Here is a 22,686-nt window from a genome sequence, read left to right as displayed (position 1 = left end):
AGAAATGGAACGAAAAATTCCCAAATTCCCAATAAACGTCGAATAAACTGGTCAAACTCGGTTGAAAATCCTACTTTATGATGTTTTTCTCATATGTATCCAATAAAATCAGAGCCGGAGCATTTCGTCGTGTATACGTAACGCATTTCAGAAGACAATGTGAGGTTCCCTGGTGCGCAGTTGAATACTGACAAAAGAGCGGACCTGTCACTCCAAAAGCTCTCATTCGGTTTCACATCAAGCTAGAAACCCCATTCAACATTCTACTGCCTGTTGACATCTAGTGGAAGGCGTATGAAGTGCATACAGATCCATAAATATAAGCCAGTTGAATAGGCAGGCCCTGACACAGAGCCCCATTTTCAGAATTTTCACTTCCTGTATGGAAGTTTGCTGCCAAATGAGTTCTGTTTTACTCACAGATATAATTCAAACAGTTTTAGAAACTTCAGTGTTTTCTATCCAATAGTAATAATAATATGCATATTGTATGATCTAGAACAGAGTACGAGGCCGTTTAATTTGGGCACGATTTTTTCCCAAAGTGAAAACAGCGCACCCTATTAAGAAGTTAAAAATATTATCTTCATCTTTGATATTTCCTACACAGCGTAAAGGATGTAAACCTGATATACACAGTGTGAAAGCTCTTCAAGTTAAAATATATTTTCGTTATATCGCTTTTATATAATTTTTAATGACATGACAATATATAAATTAATTTCCCATCTCTCATCATTCCCCACATTCGGATGTTCAAATATACTGTCCCAGTGTTCACTGTTGGACGTTAGAGTGTTTGGGCTGCAAAACCTTCCGTAACAAAGAGATTCCATTCACCAATACTAGAGACCAAAAGGAGTTGTCTGCTGCCTACAATTTACGATCGACTTGAGGTGTCATAAAACCCACACACCAATGGCTCTGTAGACGCTGATCGATTGTAGCCTGATCTTTGGATCCTCACAGGAGAGTCATGACACCGCTCATGCTGTAAACATAGTCCAGTTCAAAGTAAATGGCACAGTTCCATATATGGCAATGGTATATTTGCAAATAGGCCTACTGCAGCTCTGATTGGTTACGACACACCGATCTGTGTAGAGTTCGGGCCTGTCATATCTGTCAATGCAATAGAATCTTACTCCAATGCATTCTGCTTACAACAAAATATCTTACATAGTTAGTTTTGCATACTCAATATGCATAATACAGTGCTCCGCTCTCTTGCTATGAGGGCATTCTCCGACAATGTTCTCTTGAGTACGCTTGTGAGAACGAGAATGTGGAGAATGCATAAAACATTACATTTGAGAAGCACTCGCACTCCCTCTACTGTATTACCTCATGCTTCACCTCCCCATTTACTGAACCTTCTTCCAGCCAGGACAATAGCAACAAGACAAAACAAGATATTCACAAAGCAAATATAATAACTATTATCAGCTAGATATTTCAATCGTAATAATCTAACTAGCCAGCTAGTTAAACAGGCAAACATGACAAACTAATGTTATGCAAGGTAGATGTACATTTTTTGGGGGTACCTACCAATTCTTCGTGGCTAGCTAGCTAGATAGCCCTATTGACTTATTATGGGCTTGTGATCTACGTTATGTAGGCAGGTAAACATGCCAAAATGAACACACCATGTATTTATTAACATATCAAACATTTCATTCCGATGGCGGAGTGCATTTTCTCTCGCTTCAGCTCAAATAATGAAATAACTGATTTCAAGAAATGTTACATTTTTTAAGTGGTTGCATTTTATTTTTAATTGCATACTTTCCGTTGAAGCTTGCATTGATGCATGCTTCAAAATATGTACAAATGGAGTACGCATTCGAGAAGTGCCCACTATGCTCCATTTTGCATACTTGGACATACTCTGTCCCTTCCATGCTCCAATTTGCATGCTCGGAGCATGGTAGTATGCTTTTTTGAGTAACACCCCAAGTCTTGCATAGTTTGTTTTGTTTCGGTATGTTGCATTGAAAGTGGCTAATATTGCGTTGAGTCAATCACAATTCCCACCGTAAAGGGAAACGTTGATAGTGTTAACTAACGGGGCAAACTCTAGAAAGTTGAGTGAAGTTCAAACTAGTGCTTCTCTGCGCAGGTTGATATTTCTTCTGCACGGCAGTCCTGAGGGAGCAGCTTAGAGGGAACATTGGGTACACTTACATTCAGCATCTTTTGAAATTCGGAAGGAGAGGGGATAATTTGGCCCAAAGGCTTGGGCAAGGCTTGCAACGAAACATGCTTTGTGGCTTTGACTACTGTTTCTACACTAGCAGTAAAACAGCAATGCATTGGCATTAGTAGGGATAAGTGAACATACCAAAATGGGAGGCGTGAGCATGTCTCCTCTTCACTATGCATCTGCCATGTGAGTTCTCTACCAGCGGGTTGAGGCAGGGGCCGCAGTGTGAGCTGCCCGGCTGGCAGAAATGACGCCCTGCTCGGGCACAGTCTAAGCTCCGCGGGCATACTGAAGAAGACCCTGTGGAGATAGGAAGACACAGAGTAACATTAGTATTCACATCCATTTGGATTTTAACGTCAGTGCACCTGCGCTAACAGTGAAAAGGCAAGCTCATCTCTTCCTGACTGTTGGTGCTAACATCAGCAGACATATTACTTAAACATGTTCCTGTAAAAATGCTAATCAAATGCATTGTCAATCAAAACACCAGTCTCTGGGACAATACCCATTGAGGCTTCCACACAAATTGGACACACACACACTAGAGAACTAAGCATATAACATTATGCAGAGGCATCGCATGAGTCTTATAGCCTAGCTATTATCAGGGTGCCTAAGGTGACAACGGAAGAGTGAGTGAGAAAGAGAGAAAATAGACAAAGGAAAAAATAGAATCATAATTACTGGTGCCTGACAGTACGTCATCTAATATAATACGCCTCCAGGCCAGCCCTACCACTCACTGAGCTACAGCTAATCAGAATAGATATTGCGTCCCAAATGGCACCCTATTCCCTGTGTAATGCACTACTGTTGACCAGAGCACTGGTCACAATAAGTGCACTACATAGGGAATAGGGTGCCATTTGAGTCACATCTATAGTTTTAGCTGAGGATATACCTAGTCCGACATCTACTTCACGACCTCTCAGGAATACCAGCCAAATTCCTCACTGTACCAAATCTCACCACTATGGTTGAGTCAGAGAAACCAAACTCCTCTGAAGTCTGAGGGCAGTCGTTAGCTTGTAGAGTTTGTTATCTAAGGGTCAGAAATTATTCTGCAGGTTTAGGCTACCATGGAGGAGGTTGAAATCCTTCACTCTGATGTGAACAGAATATTAAACTACAGTATTTCTTGACCGGTGTTTGATGATGTTTTGGGGGCCATGGTCATGTGGCCTCTGTCGCCACCTGACCGGTGTGTAGTGGGGTGGAGGTGGACATGCTCTCTGGGCTGGGGGACTATATGGGCCAGCAGGTGGGTGCTAAGATAAGGGTAAAGACTGTGCTGTTAGCTAAAGGCCCTTTTCTCATGGAATAGTAACCCTCACTGTGACCAGAACAGTGAGTGAGTCAGTCAGTCTGCCCAAGGCTCCTGACTCCTGTTGGGTTGTATGTTTGGTGTCATGTTGAGATCGCCTGCCTAACAGTAAAAACACCTGACTAAACTCCTAACCGACTAAATAATGCTCTCCACGGAGAGTTAGACCAAATGACAGGCCCTGGTCAAAAGTAGTGCACTACATAGGCCAGGGAATAGCCAATTGGGACGAAGCTTTAGTCTTTGTGTGTGTGTGTGTGTGTGTGTGTGTGTGTGTGTGTGTGTGTGTGTGTGTGTGTGTGTGTATATGAGGTCTTGGCTGGGCTCGACTTAGCAAGGCTGTTAGAGGATTCATAAAATCAGCCGTAGGCTTGTTCGTCTCTGCCTGCCAATGCTCTGTAAGCATTCAATAGGCTGAGGGAAGCAAATAATTAAAAGTAAACTTATCAATATTAACCCCTTATTGACTCTCCCCACAAAAAGGACTCAGCCAACCACTGAAACTCTAGGCTGCTGTGGTTGCCATAACGACTGCCATGGCAACAGACAGCGTGACATCAGGTGCGAGTCAAACTGTGAATGCAGAATCCGAGGATGGCGAGAAGGGGTGGGGGAAGGTGGGATTAAGACAAACTAAGATTAAGAAAAACGATAGCGAGAAGGGAACATTTATTTTAAGGGGGTTAGTAAACGTTAAAGGACAGTGTTTATTGTAAGTAGTAAACTATGCTCCAGTCTGCTTCTGGAGCGTTATCAATGAGATATTCATGAGTTTTGACCCTGAAAAGCAAAAACGAACCCTTGAATCGCATCTGAATGTAATATTAAAGTAGCTAAAAAAAGCTACAAATACTGACCTATATTTATTCTCCCTCATTCTCATACGTCCCAAATTGCAGCCTATTTCGTCTAGGGCTCTGGTCAAAAGTAGTGCACTATGTAGGGAATAGGGTGCAATTTGGCACACAAGTTCAGTTTTCCTGATCTGACTAATTAACTCAATATCTGGCCCAAATGGCTTGTTTTTGCACTTGACAAATCAGGCTTCTCAGTTGGTTCTGACAGAGAGCAGATCTCCTGTAATCTTCATTCAGCACCAGCAGGCTATAATCCCCCCCCACCCATCTCATTTTCCTCAGAGAGCACGGTCTCTCAACAATATGCTAGTCTAGACCCTGGCTATGGCCATGAAACTTTAGAAGACAACAAGAGAGAGAACGGAATATGTTTCCTCAGCAGCGTGACAAAAAAAATTATAATAATAACTACCTGAGATTACCCTGTAAACCATGTAATTAAAAATGACAAAAACATTGAAAGGAGAAAATAGGTTGTGAGGGGTATGAACAAACAACAAGACCCAGGTCTTTACAAAGCATCCATGTCAACTAGTGATGGTCTTCCATAGGCAGCATCCAGCTGCTTGCTGCCTAAGCAGACACAACTGACTACAAGCCATTCATCATTCTCCACAACTGTCCGTGGGTCAATAAATCCACAACTGACACATATAACCAAATCCTCTCTGGGTACACTTGAGGTTGCCTCGTTCATCTGTCAGCACACACTGCGTCCCAAATGGCATCATATTCCTATCTACTGCTCTACTTTTGACCTAGTATTAAGGGAATAGGGTGCCATTTGGGAAGCACTGGAGTCCATCTAGCAGCATACTGTATGCAAAAAAGAAGACGTAAATGTAGTACTGCAATCTCTCCAACTCTACCAAACTAAAAGGTGAGTCAAGTAGGCCGTCTCCTCCATTTTGATGTGAAGGGGTTTTATGCCTATGAACTGTCTGCCAGAGTCAATTCCATTTAAAAAAACTACTGAAGACCTGGAATAGAAAAAACAATGGCAATCATTTTCTGGGAACTCCAATGAATTCAGAAACAGAATTCAAATTTAACCCTTGTGTGGCGGTGGTCACGTTTTTGTTATTCACCCAATGTTTGCGGGTCTCATAACCCAATAATGTTGTTGGTCTTTTAAAACAATACAGCTGTAACAATTTATGTAAAAACTTAAAAATGTTCACATGTCAATTACAAGCAATATAGACAGCATACATGGTTAACGTTTGCCATTTACCTCAGCTAGATAACATATATCAATAAAAGTGCTATCCCTTTTTTTTATATAATTAAGACATGGGTGGAATAAAATCATGTTTATCTTGAACAAATATAAATGCAAAAGTTATCGCTATTGATGTCTATTGCTTTGAATTGAACAAATGGGAAGGACAAATTTGACACACTGTATTTTATGGAAATTATAAATGAGCCCCATTGAACACAGATTAAGGCCAGTCTACACACCACATGGACAGAGTTTTACTGTGTGTGTGTGTTGCAAATGTATTTCTTGATGCATGTGTACTGTGTCTTCCTGTCCTTCTTGGGTCCACACACAATGCGCAGCGCTTCTTCTTGTTGCTACCGTCTGCAATCTAGAATGATGAAAACACTTAGTTGAGGAATTTTACTAACATCTCACTCACATATATAGTTACAGCAGGCCAAGGTAATAGAGTCAGACACACACACCATCACTCATACTTACTTCCGGTATTGGAGTTGTTGGTTCTGTGGATCGGGCGGATGGGGCACCAGCATCCTCCTCCTGAATCCTCCTCACGATGGCCTCAGAAGCTGGGGTCCTTGGGATATGTTGCCTCCTCTGGATTTGAGGTCTTACCCAGCTCTTCGAGAAAGAGCCGTCCCCTCTGGAGCTCTGTTCCAATCTGGGTTCAAAGCCATCCAGATGACAAACGTGTTGTACGCCGAGATTTCCAAGATGTTGATGAATATCACAAGTGGCCAGCTTAGGGTTCTTCTTTTGCAGCTGTAGCCAGTGTCATGACGTCGCCTGCTTGGGTAGTGCAAACCCCATCCCCCTCTCCCTGCCTCTCCCTTTCCTACCACAACCCATGCGGTGATCACAGAGAGATGTCGTAAATTCCTGAGAATCTCCTCATGGCCAACAGTATTATAGACAGAGGGTAAACTTTCAGGACAAAGGAATTCTCTTCCACCTTACAGAACCTGAGGTACGAACAGATTTCATGTTCCGGAAAAAGTATTAAAGGTCGGTGGGGAGTCCAGCTATTAACATGTCCATTTGTCCCCATGTGGGAAACTCAGGAGAGACTGTGGGACCACATTACCATACCGCTGTTTATATAATAACCTCAGATATGAGGTTTACACCTGTTTGTTGTATAAAATGAATGAGTGAGTATGATACTGTTTGTATAATTGTGTAATATGATTTTGAACTGTTTAATGAAGGAAAATATAACTCCCTGTTGTATTTGAACTAAATCCAAGGACCACCCTGAGCCAGTTGGGTCAGAGACCATGGGACCACCCCTCTCTGCTATCTGAATAAAAGCCAACTTTAAGAAATTACCATTCAGACCATGTTTATCCTCCAAGGAGGAGAACGAAGGTTGAGTATAATTGCTGAATCTTTAACCATACCACGTGGTTAAAACTCTTATACGAATCATAACAAGTCTTTGATATTGACTACTAGTCTGCAGCTAGGAATTCGGTATCATTGAACGCGAAGAAAGACAACCGCCGAAACTAGCATTCTATAACGAATGTCACTCTGAACTCTCCACAATAACTACGACAGAAGGAACTCCAACAAAAACTAACTTCTCTCCAACGATCAAGACGACACACCGAGCGTAAATATATATATATTGATTGCAATTGTTCCCGAATGAGTGAGCGTTCATGTGTAAGGATTAGCATGTCAATTGTTATAATTATGGACTCTGTAGTGAATTCTTAGTCGAACGCCATTTCCCCTTTTGTCTAACAGCCGCCATGCCGGGCATATTTTCTCCTATCATTTCATGTAACTATTTTAAGTTTGTTTGTTTGTTTATGCATTTCTGTGAATTAATTAGTTAGTAATAAATAAATGATTTAAGACAATTGATGTATGGATGACTCATAGTGAAGACTGGGTTCGTGCAGATAATCAACAATTTACGACGTTTGGAATGAGACTAACGTGAGGTACAGTAAATAAATCATTAATTAGAGGACTATTGATCAGATATGAAAATATCTGAAAGGTTATATTGGGAAATTATAACTTTGTAATCTAATAACTTTCCCTGGTGCCCTCGAATTCATAGTTAATTAGTTACGTTATTACTCAAGTGATCGCGTAATCCCTAATTACAGGAATCTTTGATAAAAAACTATAAGTCTTCAATTTAACGATAGCAAAGACACGACACCAGTCACCAGCTTGTCTAAATTGTCCACCCCTCCTTTTATGGTATTGTAATTTTACGTACTGTTCCTACCATCGTCAGCTTCCTCGAGGAGCTCCTGTCCAAACTTGTGCAAAGTAAAAACGTGTTGCATGTGATGTTGTGGCCACGGAGTCCCTGTGTCACATCCAGGACAACCCACATCCCTTGGTTGTTCTCAGGGGCCATCTCCATCTAACTGCCACGTATACACTTGCAAGTTCCACGCATATGATGAAGCAGCATCACAGGCAGCTCAGATCTTGATTCCATATTTTGAAAGGTTTAGACAGTATGTACTGTCTGAAGGGGAAACGGCCCCTAAATGGCATAAGCTGCTCAGCAACAGTAACATTGGCCCCAGGGTTGTAAAACAGGGGAAGGCGGTCCCACCCACTTGTCCCACACTGACCCGATTGCAGCTAGCTTGTATCTCTGACGCCGATGTTATTCACAGAAAATGAGCAAAGGCCAATGAGTCTCAAGTTGAACAAATTATTTATTGTATCATTTTTCTTTCAGTAAACATTTAAAATGGGCCCCACAGACACAAAAACCACACAAGGGTTAATTGACTCAAATTGAAATGGTATGACTATGACGATTATCAAAGCACTACGGCACGGTACGGTCTACGTGCTCCTCCACAACCTGCCACCTATTGGGGCTGGTGATCCTCAGGGCTAGGCAGGCTGTGTGAGGTCAGCTAGCTAGCTGTAAGCTGCTGTCAGAGGCCAGACATTAATTAAGCCCCGTGTACCTAGGGCACTGAAGGGTGGCGACCGTGGCGCTAATCTGAAAACATGACAGGCAGTCTCCATCAAGAGCCTGCTATTTACAAATAGAAGACTCTGCCTGTCTGTCTATCCGTTTGAGAGATGTCAACAGGAAGAGTCCAGACTGATTAGCATCCTCTTTTAGGCTAATTGTTTACTATTAAGACTTAAGTATGTCCCAAATGGCACCCTATTTCCCATATAGTGCACTCTTTTTGACCAGTGCCCTGTGGTAGTAGTGCACTATATAGGGTATACTAGGATTCCATTTGGGACACAGCCTCACACTCTTCCAGAGGGTGTTATAGAAAAGATGCAGTTCTATATTGGGCCCTTGGCTCACTTCTGCTCCATCTGTTTAGAGCCATTTTCTGTTTACCATCAAACAGCACGTTCGAGTGATGCGTGCGCATCCCAACATCAAAAAGCGCTGTAGCGCATCCCAACATCAAAAAGCGCTGTAGCAGGATAGCTAACACTGATGTCGGGACCTTGACAAATTTAACAGTGAGTGAGTGATGACCATATTAACACGCGAGACTGATGGCTTTATCTCTATAATGAACAAAAATATAAAACGCAACAATTCAAAAGATTTTAGTGAGTTACATTTTATGTAAAGAAATCAGTCAACTGAAATAAATTCATTAGGCCTTAATCTATGGATTTCACATGACTAGGCAGGGGTGCAGCCATGGGTTGGTCTGGGAGAGTATAGCCAGGCCCAGCCAATCAGAATGAGTTTTTCCCCACAAAAGGGCTTTGTTACAGACAGAAACACTCCTCAGCACCCCTCCCCGATCCCACAGGTGAAGAAGCCTGATATGGAGGTCCTGGGCTGGCTTGGTTACACGTGGTCTGCGGTTGTGAGGCCGGATGGACGTACTGTCAAATTCTCTAACACAACGTTTAGCATCTACCTTTATGTTTATTCCATGGCCAAACATTTCTCTAGCTACCCCTTATTCCACAATAAGCCTTTTACGCCCAATGGTCCCTCAACTTCAGACAATTCGGTTTAGGCATGGCTTCCTTGTTTTGAGTATGTTAAGTGTTTCTCATTCTGCTGGAGTGGACCTGGTATTTTATATAAACCTACCTTCCTTGTCCAGTTTTTCCATTTCTAACTCATCCACCAAAATATACTGTTTTTACATGCCATTTGTGCTGGTCGATTTCCTAAAATGGAAAAGCATAAGAATCTGTGCGCTCTCGGATAGTAATAATACTTCATATGGTGCTTCGGGATGTCCCAGGTTTGCGGCATTGATTAATAAATCATTTAATGTTTACTTAAAAATTCAGATGTTTATATGTTATGTATAAAAAGGGATACACTCACCAGAGAGTTTATTAGAGACACCCATCTAGTACTGGGTCAGACCCCACTTTTCCTCCAGAACAGCCTGAATTATTTGGGGCATTCTACAAAGGTGTCGGAAACGTTCCACAGGGATGTTGGTCCATGCTGACACGATGGCATCACGCAGTTGCTGCAGATTGGAAGGCGGTACATTCATGCTGCTTACAGCCCATTCCATCTTATCCCAAATATGCTCTATTGAGTTGAGGTCTGGAGACTGCGCAGGCCACTCAAGAAAACTGATTTTTGCCCACAAGACTGCCCCTGACTGGATGTTTTTTGTTGGTTGCACCATTCTCGGTAAACTCTAGACACTGTCGTGCATGAAAAGCCCAGGAGTTTAGCCGTTTGAGTCACTGGATCAGGCACTTGGCACCAATGATCATACCATGCTCAAAGTTGCTTAGGTCACACTTTCCTATTCTATCATTCAATTGAACAACAACTGAATGCTTCGATGCCTGTCTGCCTGCTTTACCAACCTGCCCTCCAAATACACCTCTGCTGTCTTCAACCAGGATCTCAGCGATCACTCTCTCATTTCTTGCGTCCGTAATGGGTCTGCGGTTAAACGACCACCCCTCATCACTGTCAAACGCTCCCTAAAACACTTCAGTGAGTAGGCCTTTCTAATCAACCTGGCCCGGGTATCCTGGAAGGATATTGACCTCATTCCGTCAGTAGAAGATGCCTGGTTATTCTTTAAAAGTGCTTTCCTCACAATCTAAAATAAGTATGCCCCATTCAAAAAACTTAGAACCAGGAACAGATATAGCCCGTGGTTCACTCCAGACCTGACTGCCCTAGACCAGCACAAAAACATCCTGTGGCGTACTGCGTTAGCATCGAATAGTCCCCGCGATATGCAACTTCTCAGGGAAGTCAGGAACCAATATACACAGGCAAAGGCTAGCTTTTTCAAACAGAAATGTTCATCCTGCAGCACAAACTCCGAAAAGTTCTGGAACACTGTAAAGTCCATGGAGAATAAGAGCACCTCCTCCCAGCTGCCCACTGCACTGAGGCTAGGAAACACTGTCACCACCGATAAATCCACAATAATTGAGAATTTTAATAAGCATTTTTCTACAGCTGGCCATGCTTTCCAACTGGCTACCCCTACCCTGATCAACAGCCCTGCACCCCCCACAGCAACTCGGCCAAGCCTCCCCATTTCTCCTTCACCCAAATCCAGATAGCTGATGTTCTGAAAGAGCTGCAAAATCTCAACCCCTACAAATCAGCAGGGCTAGATAATCTGGACCCTCTCTTTCTAAAATTATCAGCTGAAATTGTTGCAACCCCTATTACTAGCCTGTTCAACCTCTCTTTCGCATCGTCTGAGATCCCCAAAGATCGGAAAGCTGCCGCGGTCATCTCCCTCTCCAAAGGGGGAGACACTCTAGACCCAAACTGTTACAGACCTATATCCTCCTGCCCTGCCTTTCTAAATTTTTCGAAAGCCAAGTGAACAAACAGATCACCGACCATTTCGAATCCCACCGTATCTTCTCCGCTTTGCAATCTGGTTTCCGAGCTGGTCATGGGTGCACCTCAGCCACGCTCAAGGTCCGAAACGATATCATAACCACCATCGATAAGAGACAATACTGTGCAGCTGTATTAATAGACCTGGCCAAGGCTTTCGACTCGGTCAATAACCACATTCTTATCGGCAGACTCAACAGCCTTGGTTTCTCAAATGACTGCCTCGCCTGGTTCACCAACTACTTCTCAGACAGAGTTCAGTGTGTCAAATCGGAGGGCCTGTTTGACACAAACCTCTGGCAGTCTCTATGGGGGTGCCACAGGTTTCAATTCTCGGGCCGTCTCTCTTCTCTGTATACATCAATGATGTCGCTCTTGCTGCTGGTGAGTCTCTGATCCACCTCTACGCAGATGATACCATTCTGTATACATCTGGCCTTTCTTTGGACACTGTGTTAAATAACCTCCAAACGAGCTTCAATGCCTAACAACTCTCCTTCTGTGACCTCCAACTGCTCTTAAATGCAAGTAAAACTAAATGCATGCTCTTCAACCGATCGCTACCAGCACCTGTCCGCCCATCCAGCATCACTACTCTGGACGGTTCTGACTTAGAATATGTGGACATCTACAAATACCTAGGTATCTGGTTAGACTGTAAACTCTCCTTCCAGACTCATATTAAGCATCTCCAATCCAAAATTAAATCTAGAATCGGCTTCCTATTTCGTAACAAAGCATCCTTCACTTATCCTCGCAAACATACCCTTGTAAAACTGACTATCCTACCGATCCTTGACTTCGGCGATGTCATTTACAAAAGCCTCCAACACTCTACTCAGCAAATTGAACGCAGTCCATCACAGTGCCATCCGTTTTGTCACCAAAGCCCCATATACTACCCACCATTGCGACCTGTATGCTCTCGTTGGCTGGCCTTCATATCCGTTGCTTCATATCCATCGCCAAACCCACTGGCTCCAGGTCATCTAAGTCATTGCTAGGTAAAGCCCCACCTTATCTCAGCTCACTGTTCACCATAGCAGCAACCACCCGCAGCACGCGCTCCAGCAGGTATATTTCACTGGTCACCCCCAAAGCCAATTCCTCCTTTGGCCGCCTTTCCTTCCAGTTCTCTGCTGCCAATGACTGGAACGAACTGCAAAAAAAAAAATCACTGAAGCTAGAGACTCATATCTCCCTCACTAACTTTAAGCACCAGCTGTCAGAGCAGCTCACAGATCACTGCACATAGCCAATATGTAAATAGCCCATCCAACTACCTCATCCCCATACTGTATTTATTTATTTTGCTCCTTTGCACTCCAGTACCGCTACTTGCATACATTTACATTTACATTTAAGTCATTTAGCAGACGCTCTTATCCAGAGCGACTTACAAATTGGAAAGTTCATACATATTCATCCTGGTCCCCCCGTGGGGAATGAACCCACAACCCTGGCGTTGCAAGCGCCATGCTCTACCAACTGAGCCACACGGGACCACATACTCATCTATCACCCCAGTGTTTAATTTAACATACTGTAATAATTTCACCACTATGGCCTATTTATTGCCTCACCCCCCCTTATCCTACCTTATTTGCACACACTGTATATAGACTTTATTGTATTATTGACTATATGTTTGTTTATTCCATGTGTAACGGTTGTTGTTTGTGTCCCACTACTTTGCTTCATCTTGGCCAGGTTGCAGTTGTAAATGAGAACTTGTTCTCAACTAGCCTACCTGGTTAATTAAAGGAGAAATTTTAAAAAAAAATCTTAAATTTAAAAAAAATATGATATAACAAGCCATGACTCACTGTCTGTAGGTGCGGCCCATTTTCAAGAATGGATGGCGTACCTAAAACTGGCCGGTGAGTATGTATTGTTTACCATTTTGATTTCTTTAAAAACAATTGTTGGAGTTCAGGTGTTTGACCTGATTGATGGGTGACTAAGCATATTTATTTGAGAAAAATGCACCTATTCATTTATGATTGTGGATAGATAATGCAATGTGTTCAACTGGCTTAAAATCTGCAACAGGACAAGTCAACAAGTTACTTCGGAATTGCTTTAATACAGCCGTCCATTCTATTACCATGAATTTAAAGAGATTTCCCCTTGTTCATATAGTTGTCAGAAATGATAAGGGATTAAATCAATACCTCCACCGGCTGAAGGAGAAGAGGATCTGGTAAAATAAGGGTATGTTGCTAATATTCATTCATTCATATAATATAATATTCATGCGTTCATCCACCTCTGGCCTGCTCGCCTCCCTACCTCTGAGGAAGTACAGTTCCCGCTCAGCCCAGTCAAAACTGTTCGCTGCTCTGGCACCCCAATGGTGGAACAAACTCCCTCACGACGCCAGGTCAGCGGAGTCAATCACCACCTTCCGGAGACGCCGGAAACCCCACCTCTTTAGGGAAGGCCGGGGATAGGAGAAAGTAATCCTTCTAACCCCCCCCCCCCCCTTAAAAGAGTTAGATGCACTATTGTAAAGTGGTTGTTCCACTGGATATCATAAGGTGAATGCACCAATTTGTAAGTCGCTCTGGATAAGAGCGTCTGCTAAATGACTTAAATGTAAATGTAAATGTAATATCACCTAGGTAGGTAGCTCGCTACTTATATTGCTGCTTAGGAAAAACTAGCCTACTACTCATGGCACATTAGAAATATCTGACTGCTACTAGGATAGTCTTCTGTACAAGACCAAAAGGATGAATAAAAACAAATATTAGTTAAATAAAATATGGAAGAGTAAATTAAAATGTTCAATATATATTTTGTTTAGGATCAAGGTAACTAGCTAGCTACATGACAGCTAAAGTGTCAGCTAGAGATGATGTGCAGGAGCTTGCAGGGATTTGTAGTCTTCCATGATGTCTACTTTGATGCTAATTTGCATTTTTGAATCGGAGTAAATAGAGCCAAATATTTTGATAAAAGCCACCTTGTCCGTGAGAGATTTACATGGATATCAAAATTTCATGCCAGGGTAATCCTACACGAAACACAGCCCTTATTTGAAGTGTTTCTAAAATCCACAATAAATAAAATGAATGGTGGAAAAACAATTGGAACCATTTCAGTGTTTGACCGCTAGGTTTTATGGGTATTATGACGCGTCCACTGTGGAGCTCAATAGTCCCATATAATAGCCGATTTATGATGCAGTTTAGCAGCGGCTGGTGTGAGCAGACTGGAGCTCAAACGTCACATAAAATGACGAAAAACCCTGGGAAAAAAACAAGTTGTTATCTCAGCACCCAAAAAATAGTCTGCAATTACACAGAACATTTGTGTGTAATTGTGTGTAATTGCAGGCTATTCCGTAGGTGCTGAAATCAATAGTGTTTTAATTTTAAGAAATTAAATTTTATATGACGTCGGAGCTCCAGTCAGTCCACACTAGTCGCCGCTCAACTCCAATTGTAAATCGGTGAGTTTAAAATTGACTATATAGTTGAGCCATGATAATCTGGTTTATTTTTCTATTCACACAGTAAGACAAAAAGCCTCACTGCTTGTCTCCTGTCCTGTCATATGAAATAAGTAAATGTCATTAAGTATTGAATTGAAAATCACAGAGACCTTTTTTCAGTCTGGCTCCCTTCTAGCTCTGGTCGATGGCATATGGGTCTTAATGACGCAAGCCAGTTATGCATATATTAGTGATCTATTCCATATTGATAGCAGGACACAATACATTTGAGCCAGAGAAAAGTTTGCACCTGAAACCAATGCAAATGAGTCACCTCCAGATGCAATTTCCAATAATCTGGTGGCCAGATGAAGTGGCAATCTGGGATTCAAACAGCTAAAAGTAGTGCACAACATAGGAAATAGGGTGTCATTTGGGAGGGACAAAGGACACAGTGGCAACAGAAATATATGGAGTCATACTACAGCTCAATGCTCTAATAATATTATGTCACATTTCCTCAAAATGTTCTCTGGGGGAAATAGGCAACTGTTCGCCCTCTGTGTCTAGTGGCCATGGTCTCATGTGTATTACATAGAATTGTTCATGGTGTTTTGTAAGTGAGCAAGCTATACTGTAGGGCAGGGTCCCCCAACTGGTTTAATTTGACACCCCGTTTACAAAAATAAACAAGTCATGTGTTGGTCCCATTTTCATGAGCTGAAATAAAAGATCAAGGAACATCTTCGATAAACACAAAAAGCTTCTCTCAAATGTGTGCACAAATCTGTTTACATCCCTGTTAGTGAGCATTTCAAGATAATCCATCCACCTGACAGGTGTGGCATATCAAGAAGCTGATTAAAAAGGCATGATCGTCACACATGTGCACCTTGTACTGGGGACAATAGAATTCCACTCTAAAATTTGCAGTTTTGTCACAACACCACAGCTGTCTCAAGTTGAGGGAGCGTGCAATTAGCTTACGGACTGCAGGAATGTCTACCAGTGCTGTTGCCAAAGAATTGAATGTTAATTTCTCTACCATAACCCACCTCCAATGTTGTTTTAGAAAATGTGGAAATTTTTCAAACCGGCCTCACAAGCTCAGACCATGTGTAACCACGCCAGTCCAGGACCTCCACATCGGGCTTCTTCACCTGCGAGATCGTCTGAGACCAGTCACCCGGAAAGCTGATAAAACTGTGGGTTTGCATCACCAAAGAATTTCTGCATCAACTGTTGTTGTGTGGGCAAGCGGATTGCTTATGTCAATGTTGTGAACAGAGTGCCCCATGGTGGCGTTATTGTATGGGTAGGCATAAGCTATGGACAACGAACACAATTTGAATGCACAGAGATACTGTGACGACATCTTGACGCCCATTTTCGTGCCATTTATTCGCCAAAATCACCTCATGTTTCAGCATGATAATACACGGCCCCATGTCACAAGGATCTGTACACAATTCCTGGATGCTGAACATATCCCAGTACCTCCATTTCCCGCATAATCACCAGACATGTCACCGATGTTTTGGATGCTCTGTATCGACGTGTACGACAACAAGTTCCAGTTCCTGTCAATATCCAGCAACTTCGCACAGCCAGGACAACATCCACAATCAACAGCCTGATCAACTAAACGTGAAGGAGAAGTATTGCACTGCATGATGCAAGTGGTGGTCACACCAGATACTGAATGGTTTTCATTAACTGTAACTCAGTAAAATCTTTGAAATTGTTGTATTTTGCATTTATATTTTTCTTCAGTGTATATTTTTTTGCATCTTCATTGTTGGACATAAAATACAAAAAAAATAAGAATGCTAAGTGATTTTGATTAAAACACAAGCATTTTGCTAAACCCGCAATAACATCTGCTAAATGTGTGTGTGACCAATAAAATTGATTTGAATTGTTAAAATCTGTACCCAAGTATTCCCACACATAATAGAGAGACGTGATCGCATACAAATATAAGCAAGGTTTGAAATTATGTTTTAGTCAAATATATATGTTTGGGCTTCTTGTGGTCAATTTGCAGTGTATTAATTATTTGTATTCAAGTTCCAGCCCATCGACCATTCTCAAAAAAAAGAAATATATATTTTTTTAACATCAGCCAGTGGCTGAATTTAGTTGATCCCTGCTGTAGGGTCTTAAGTAACCTCGTCCCAAAGTTAGATTTCTACCACATAAAGGGAAAGCCGGCTGGGGACAAGATTAGGTCTGAAAGTATTATACGTAGAAATGTAATTATTTCTATGGTAGACATTGACTATTTCCATTACAACAATGTCCAGTAGTGAGTGTGATCTCCCCTGAGAGAACCTACAGGTGTGAACCCATGTGAACCATTGAAGGTCATTGAGACCCCCCAGTCTGTTGTATTATAGATATCCTCAGCTGCCTGGCAGATATGTCCTTTCCACACAACCTAATCCTTAAATTAATTTTCTCCCCTGTGACATTCTGCACAGCTATACAAGGACACAACAAGTCTACCTTGCATATGGCAATCACTGAACTGGATTGACCTGGTAATCCATATGCAAAGTGAACTTCTTATGTCCTTGTTTAGCCGTGCCAAATGTCACAGGAGAGAAGATACATGTTTTTTAGGCATAAATGTATAAAGATATGACAAAAACAAGTTTATTCTGTCCTTAATGCACTTCACATTATTTTACCTCCGTTAATCCAGACTGTGCACAGAACCTTCCTTGGTTATGATGAAACAACTGACATGCACTTAAAATAATTATGTTTCTGGTACTGAAAACAAAAATATGATGTAATGTTCATCTGGTTACTGGAATGTGGATTTACTGATCAACATTAAAATGTTAAATCAAACAGATTCAGGGGTTACAGAATACAGTTTAGGCTAATGAATGATTTATTCTATACACTAATATCCCTGCTTTAAATGATGAAGAGACTGACTAAAATAGAATGGATTCAAATTACTCCCATTGATCAGTGTTGTTTGACAGCGGCCGGGAATGAGTTCGGCTTCTATTCCAGTGCCTGAGTGGCTATATTATTAGAAATGATCCCTCAACCTTAATTTGAGGACGTGTAGATGTAATTACCTTCATATGATATGAGCATTTATGGGAATGGAACTCTGCAATGGAAAATCTTTGTTGCGTAAAATAAGTATCTTTCGTAAATACTAATCTACCAAAGTACTTTGGTTTATTCCTCTTCAGAAAACAAAAGGAGCATTCAAGAGCAAAGATGGTTTTAGACATGTCAAGTGTCCTCTTAGTGAACTTTTGTTTTCTTAAGTACTCCTAGAAATACAGTATGAGAAACAGGACATAGGGTAACGTGGGGTGACTAGCCCCTCCTGTCCAATTGATGACACAAAAAAGCAATGTTTGCAGAAGAAAAATGGTATGTAATTGATGGGCATGCTTAGGCAAACAAACTATGACGGGAAATAAGTGGCTATAGTTTACACTTCATAGTTAATTAATGAAATGTATTTTGTTTTTTAGAAAAGGGGTGTTTTTCCCCCCAAGCGATTGTGGTAACGTACAGGAACTCAAGTCCTTCTGTTCTCCCGATCTAGAATGGTGACCGCATTACCTCCAGAGATAATTATCTTTGGTTATTGTCACTGTGGTGTATATTACCCCCGAGCTGACATCACGACGTCTCAAGGAACTACACTGGATTTTGTGCAAACTGGAAACCACATATCCCGAGGCAGCATTTATTGTAGCTGGCGACTTCAATAAAATAAATCTGAGGAAAAAGCTCCCGAAATTCTAACACTAGTAGGATATGTAAACATTATTAAAGTAGCGTTATTTAAAGTGACACCTTTATTAAGTCCATTTATTTAAAATGGCCAGAGATTTGAGTCTGTATGTTGGCAGCAGCCTCTCTATGTTAGTGATGGCTGTTTAACAGTCTGATGGCCTTGAGATAGAGACTGAAGAACAGCTTCTTGGTCCCAGCTTTGATGCGCCTGTTCTGACCTCGACTTCTGGATGATAGCGGGGTAAACAGGCAGTGGTTCGGGTGGTTGTTGTCCTTGATTATCTTTTTGACCTTCCTGTGACATCGGGTGCTGTAGGTGTCCTGGAGGGCAGGTAGTTTGCCCCCGGTGATGCGTTGTGCAGACCACACCAACCTCTGGAGAGCCTTGCGGTTGAGGGCGGTGCAATTGCCGTACCTTGCGGTGATACAGCCCAACAGGATGCTCTCAATTGTGCATCTGTAAAAGTTTGATTGTTTTAGCTGACAAGCCAAATTTCTTCAGCCTCCTGAGTTTGAAGAGGCGCTGTTGCGCCTTCTTCACCACGCTGTCTGTGTGGGTGGACCATTTCAGTGTTTGTGATGTGTGCACCGAGGAACAAAAAAAAAGAAATCCACCATCTACACTACTGTCCCGTTGATGTGGATGGGGGGATGGGGGGGGGGATGCTCCTTCTGCTGTTTCCTGTAGTCCACGATCATCTCCTTTGTTTTGCTGACATTGAGTGAGAGGTTATTTTCCGGACACCACACTGAGGGTCCTCACCTCCTCCCTGTAGGCCGTATCTGGAGCATCAGCATTTGTGGGTTCGATTACAGGCTCAAAATGGCCAGAAACAAAGACTTTCTTCTGAAACTCAGTCTTGTTCTGAGAAATGAAGGCTATTCCATGCAAGAAATTGCCAAGAAACTGAAGATCTCATACAACGCTGTGTAATACTCCCTTCACAGAACAGCGCAAACTGTCCCTAACCAGAATAGAAAGAGTGGGAAGCCCCGGTGCACAACTGAGCTAGTACATTACAGTATCTAGTTTTGGAAACAGACGCCTCACAAGGCATCATTGGGGGCACACTGCCTGTCTCTGGTCTGGAAGCTAATTTCCTGCAATTCTATTCATTCTGCCATAGGGTTTTGTACTGTGTATTTAAATAGTGTATTCTCGACATAGCTCATTATAATATGTATACCGCTGTGCATTGTATTTTAATTACACTGTTTAAGCCCTACATATATATTTTTTTATATACTGGATTATACACTGCTCAAAAAAATAAAAGGGAACACTTAAACAACACAATGTAACTCCAAGTCAATCACAATTCTGTGAAATCAAACTGTCCACTTAGGAAGCAACACTGATTGACAATACATTTCACATGCTGTTGTGCAAATGGAATAGACAACAGGTGGAAATTATAGGCAATTAGCAAGACACCCCCAATAAAGGAGTGGTTCTGCAGGTGGTGACCACAGACCACTTCTCAGTTCCTATGCTTCCTGGCTGATGTTTTGGTCACTTTTGAATGCTGGCGGTGCTTTCACTCTAGTGGTAGCATGAGACGGAGTCTACAACCCACACAAGTGGCTCAGGTAGTGCAGCTCATCCAGGATGGCACATCAATACGAGCTGTGGCAAGAAGGTTTGCTGTGTCTGTCAGTGTAGTGTCCAGAGCATGGAGGCGCTACCAGGAGACAGGCCAGTACATCAGGAGACGTGGAGGAGACCGTAGGAGGGCAACAACCCAGCAGCAGGACCGCTACCTCCGCCTTTGTGCAAGGAGGAGCAGGAGGAGCACTGCCAGAGCCCTGCAAAATGACCTCCAGCAGGCCACAAATGTGCATGTGTCTGCTCAAACAGACTCCATGAGGGTGGTATGAGGGCCCGACGTCCACAGGTGGGGGTTCTGCTTACAGCCCAACACCGTGCAGGACGTTTGGCATTTGCCAGAGAACACCAAGATTGGCAAATTCGCCACTGGCGCCCTGTGCTCTTCACAGATGAAAGCAGGTTCACACTGAGCACATGTGACAGAGTCTGGAGACGCCGTGGAGAACGTTCTGCTGCCTGCAACATCCTCCAGCATGACCGGTTTGGCAGTGGGTCAGTCATGGTGTGGGGTGGCATTTCTTTGTGGGGCCGCACAGCCCTCCATGTGCTCGCCAGAGGTAGCCTGACTGCCATTAGGTACCGAGATGAGATCCTCAGACCCCTTGTGAGACCATATGCTGGTGCGGTTGGCCCTGGGTTCCTCCTAATGCAAGACAATGCTAGACCTCATGTGGCTGGAGTGTGTCAGCAGTTCCTGCAAGAGGAAGGCATTGATGCTATGGACTGGCCCGCCCGTTCCCCAGACTTGAATCCAATTGAGCACATCTGGGACATCATGTCTCGCTCCATCCACCAACGCCACGTTGCACCACAGACTGTCCAGGAGTTGGCGGATGCTTTAATCCAGGTCTAGGAGGAGATCCCTCAGGAGACCATCCACCACCTCATCAGGAGCATGCCCAGGCGTTGTAGGGAGGTCATACAGGCACGTGGAGACCACACACACTACTGAGCCTCATTTTGACTTGTTTCAAGGACATTACATCAAAGTTGGATCAGCCTGTAGTGTGGTTTTCCACTTTAATTTTGAGTGTGACTCCAAATCCAGACCTCAATTGGTTGATAAATTTGATTTCCATTGATAATTGGTGTGATTTTGTTGTCAGCACATTCAACTATGTAAAGAAAAAAGTATTTAATAAGAATATTTCATTCATTCAGATCTAGAATGTGTTATTTTAGTGTTCCCTTTATTTTTTTGAGCAGTGTATATATATATCTTGTTACGTTACATAACATTGATTAAATATACTTTTTTCCTCATCACTCTACACACAATACCCCATAATGACAAAGTGAAAACAGGTTTTTTGCCCCCCTCACCCTTTGCTATGAGACTCGAAACGGAGCTCAGGTGCATCCTGTTTCCATTGATCATCCTTGAGAATGTTTCTACAACTTGGAGTCCACCTGTGGTAAATTAAATTGATTGGACATGATTTGGAAAAGGCACACACCTGTCTATATAAAAAAGGTCCCACAGTTGACAGTGCAAAAACAGAGCAAAAAACTAAGCCATGTAGGAACAGTCCCTAGAGCTCCGAGACATGATTGTGCTGAGGCACAGGTCTGGGGAAGAGTATCAAAACATTTCTGCAGCATTGAAGGTCCCCAAGAACACAGTGGCCTCCATCATTATTAAATGGATGAAGTTTGGAATCATCAAGACTCTTCCTAGAGTTGGCCGCTCGGTCAAACTGAGCAATCGGGGTAGAAGGGCCCAATGGTCACTCTGACAGAGCTCCAGAGTTCCTCTGTGGAGATGGGAGAACCTTCCAGAATGACCAATCAGGCCTTGATGGTAGATTGGCCAGACCGAAGCCCCTCAGTAAAAAGGCACATGACAGCCCACTTGGAGTTTGCTAAAAAAGTACCTAAAGACTCTCAAACCATGAGAAACAAGATTCTCTGGTCTGATGAAACCAAGATTGAACTCTTTGGCGTGATTGCCAAGCGGCAAGTCTGGAGCAAACCTTGCACCACCCCTAGGGTGAAGCATGGGTGGCTGCATCATGCTGTGGGGATGTTTTTCAGTGGCAGGGTCTGGGAGACTAGTCAGAATCGAGGCAAGGATGAACAGAGAAAAGTAGAGAGATCCTTGATGAAAACCTGCTACAGAGCTCTCAGGACCTCAGACTGGGGGGAAGGTTCACAATCCAACAGGGCAACGACCCTAAGCACACAGCCAAGAGTGGCTTTGGGACAAGTCTCTGAACGTCCTTGAGTGGCCCAGACAGAGCTCGGACTTGAACCCGATCTAATATCTCTGGAGAGACCTGAAAATAGCTGTGCAGCGACACTCCCCATTCAACTTGACAGAACTTGAGTGGATCTGCAGAGAAAAATGGGAGAAACTCCCTGAATACAGGTGCACCAAGCTTGTAGCACCATACCCAAGAAGACTCAAGGCTGTAATCACTGC

The 22,686-nt window shown here is 42.8% G+C and overlaps 1 protein-coding gene across 1 annotated transcript in view; it reads right to left on the bottom strand.

The window, feature by feature from the left end:
* The window catches only part of LOC139576418 (neural proliferation differentiation and control protein 1-like), a 54,385-nt gene that overhangs the window by 23,133 nt on the left and 8,566 nt on the right, over nt 1-22,686 (bottom strand). The window contains exon 2 of the mRNA XM_071402533.1: nt 2,345-2,506. Within this exon, the coding sequence (XP_071258634.1) occupies nt 2,345-2,506 (162 nt within the window). The remainder of the gene's footprint in view (nt 1-2,344; nt 2,507-22,686) is intronic.

The sequence above is a fragment of the Salvelinus alpinus genome, chromosome 5, assembly GCF_045679555.1.
Source record: "Salvelinus alpinus chromosome 5, SLU_Salpinus.1, whole genome shotgun sequence".
Taxonomy (NCBI): Eukaryota; Metazoa; Chordata; class Actinopteri; order Salmoniformes; family Salmonidae; genus Salvelinus; species Salvelinus alpinus.
This window is presented reverse-complemented; position numbering and strand designations above follow the sequence as displayed.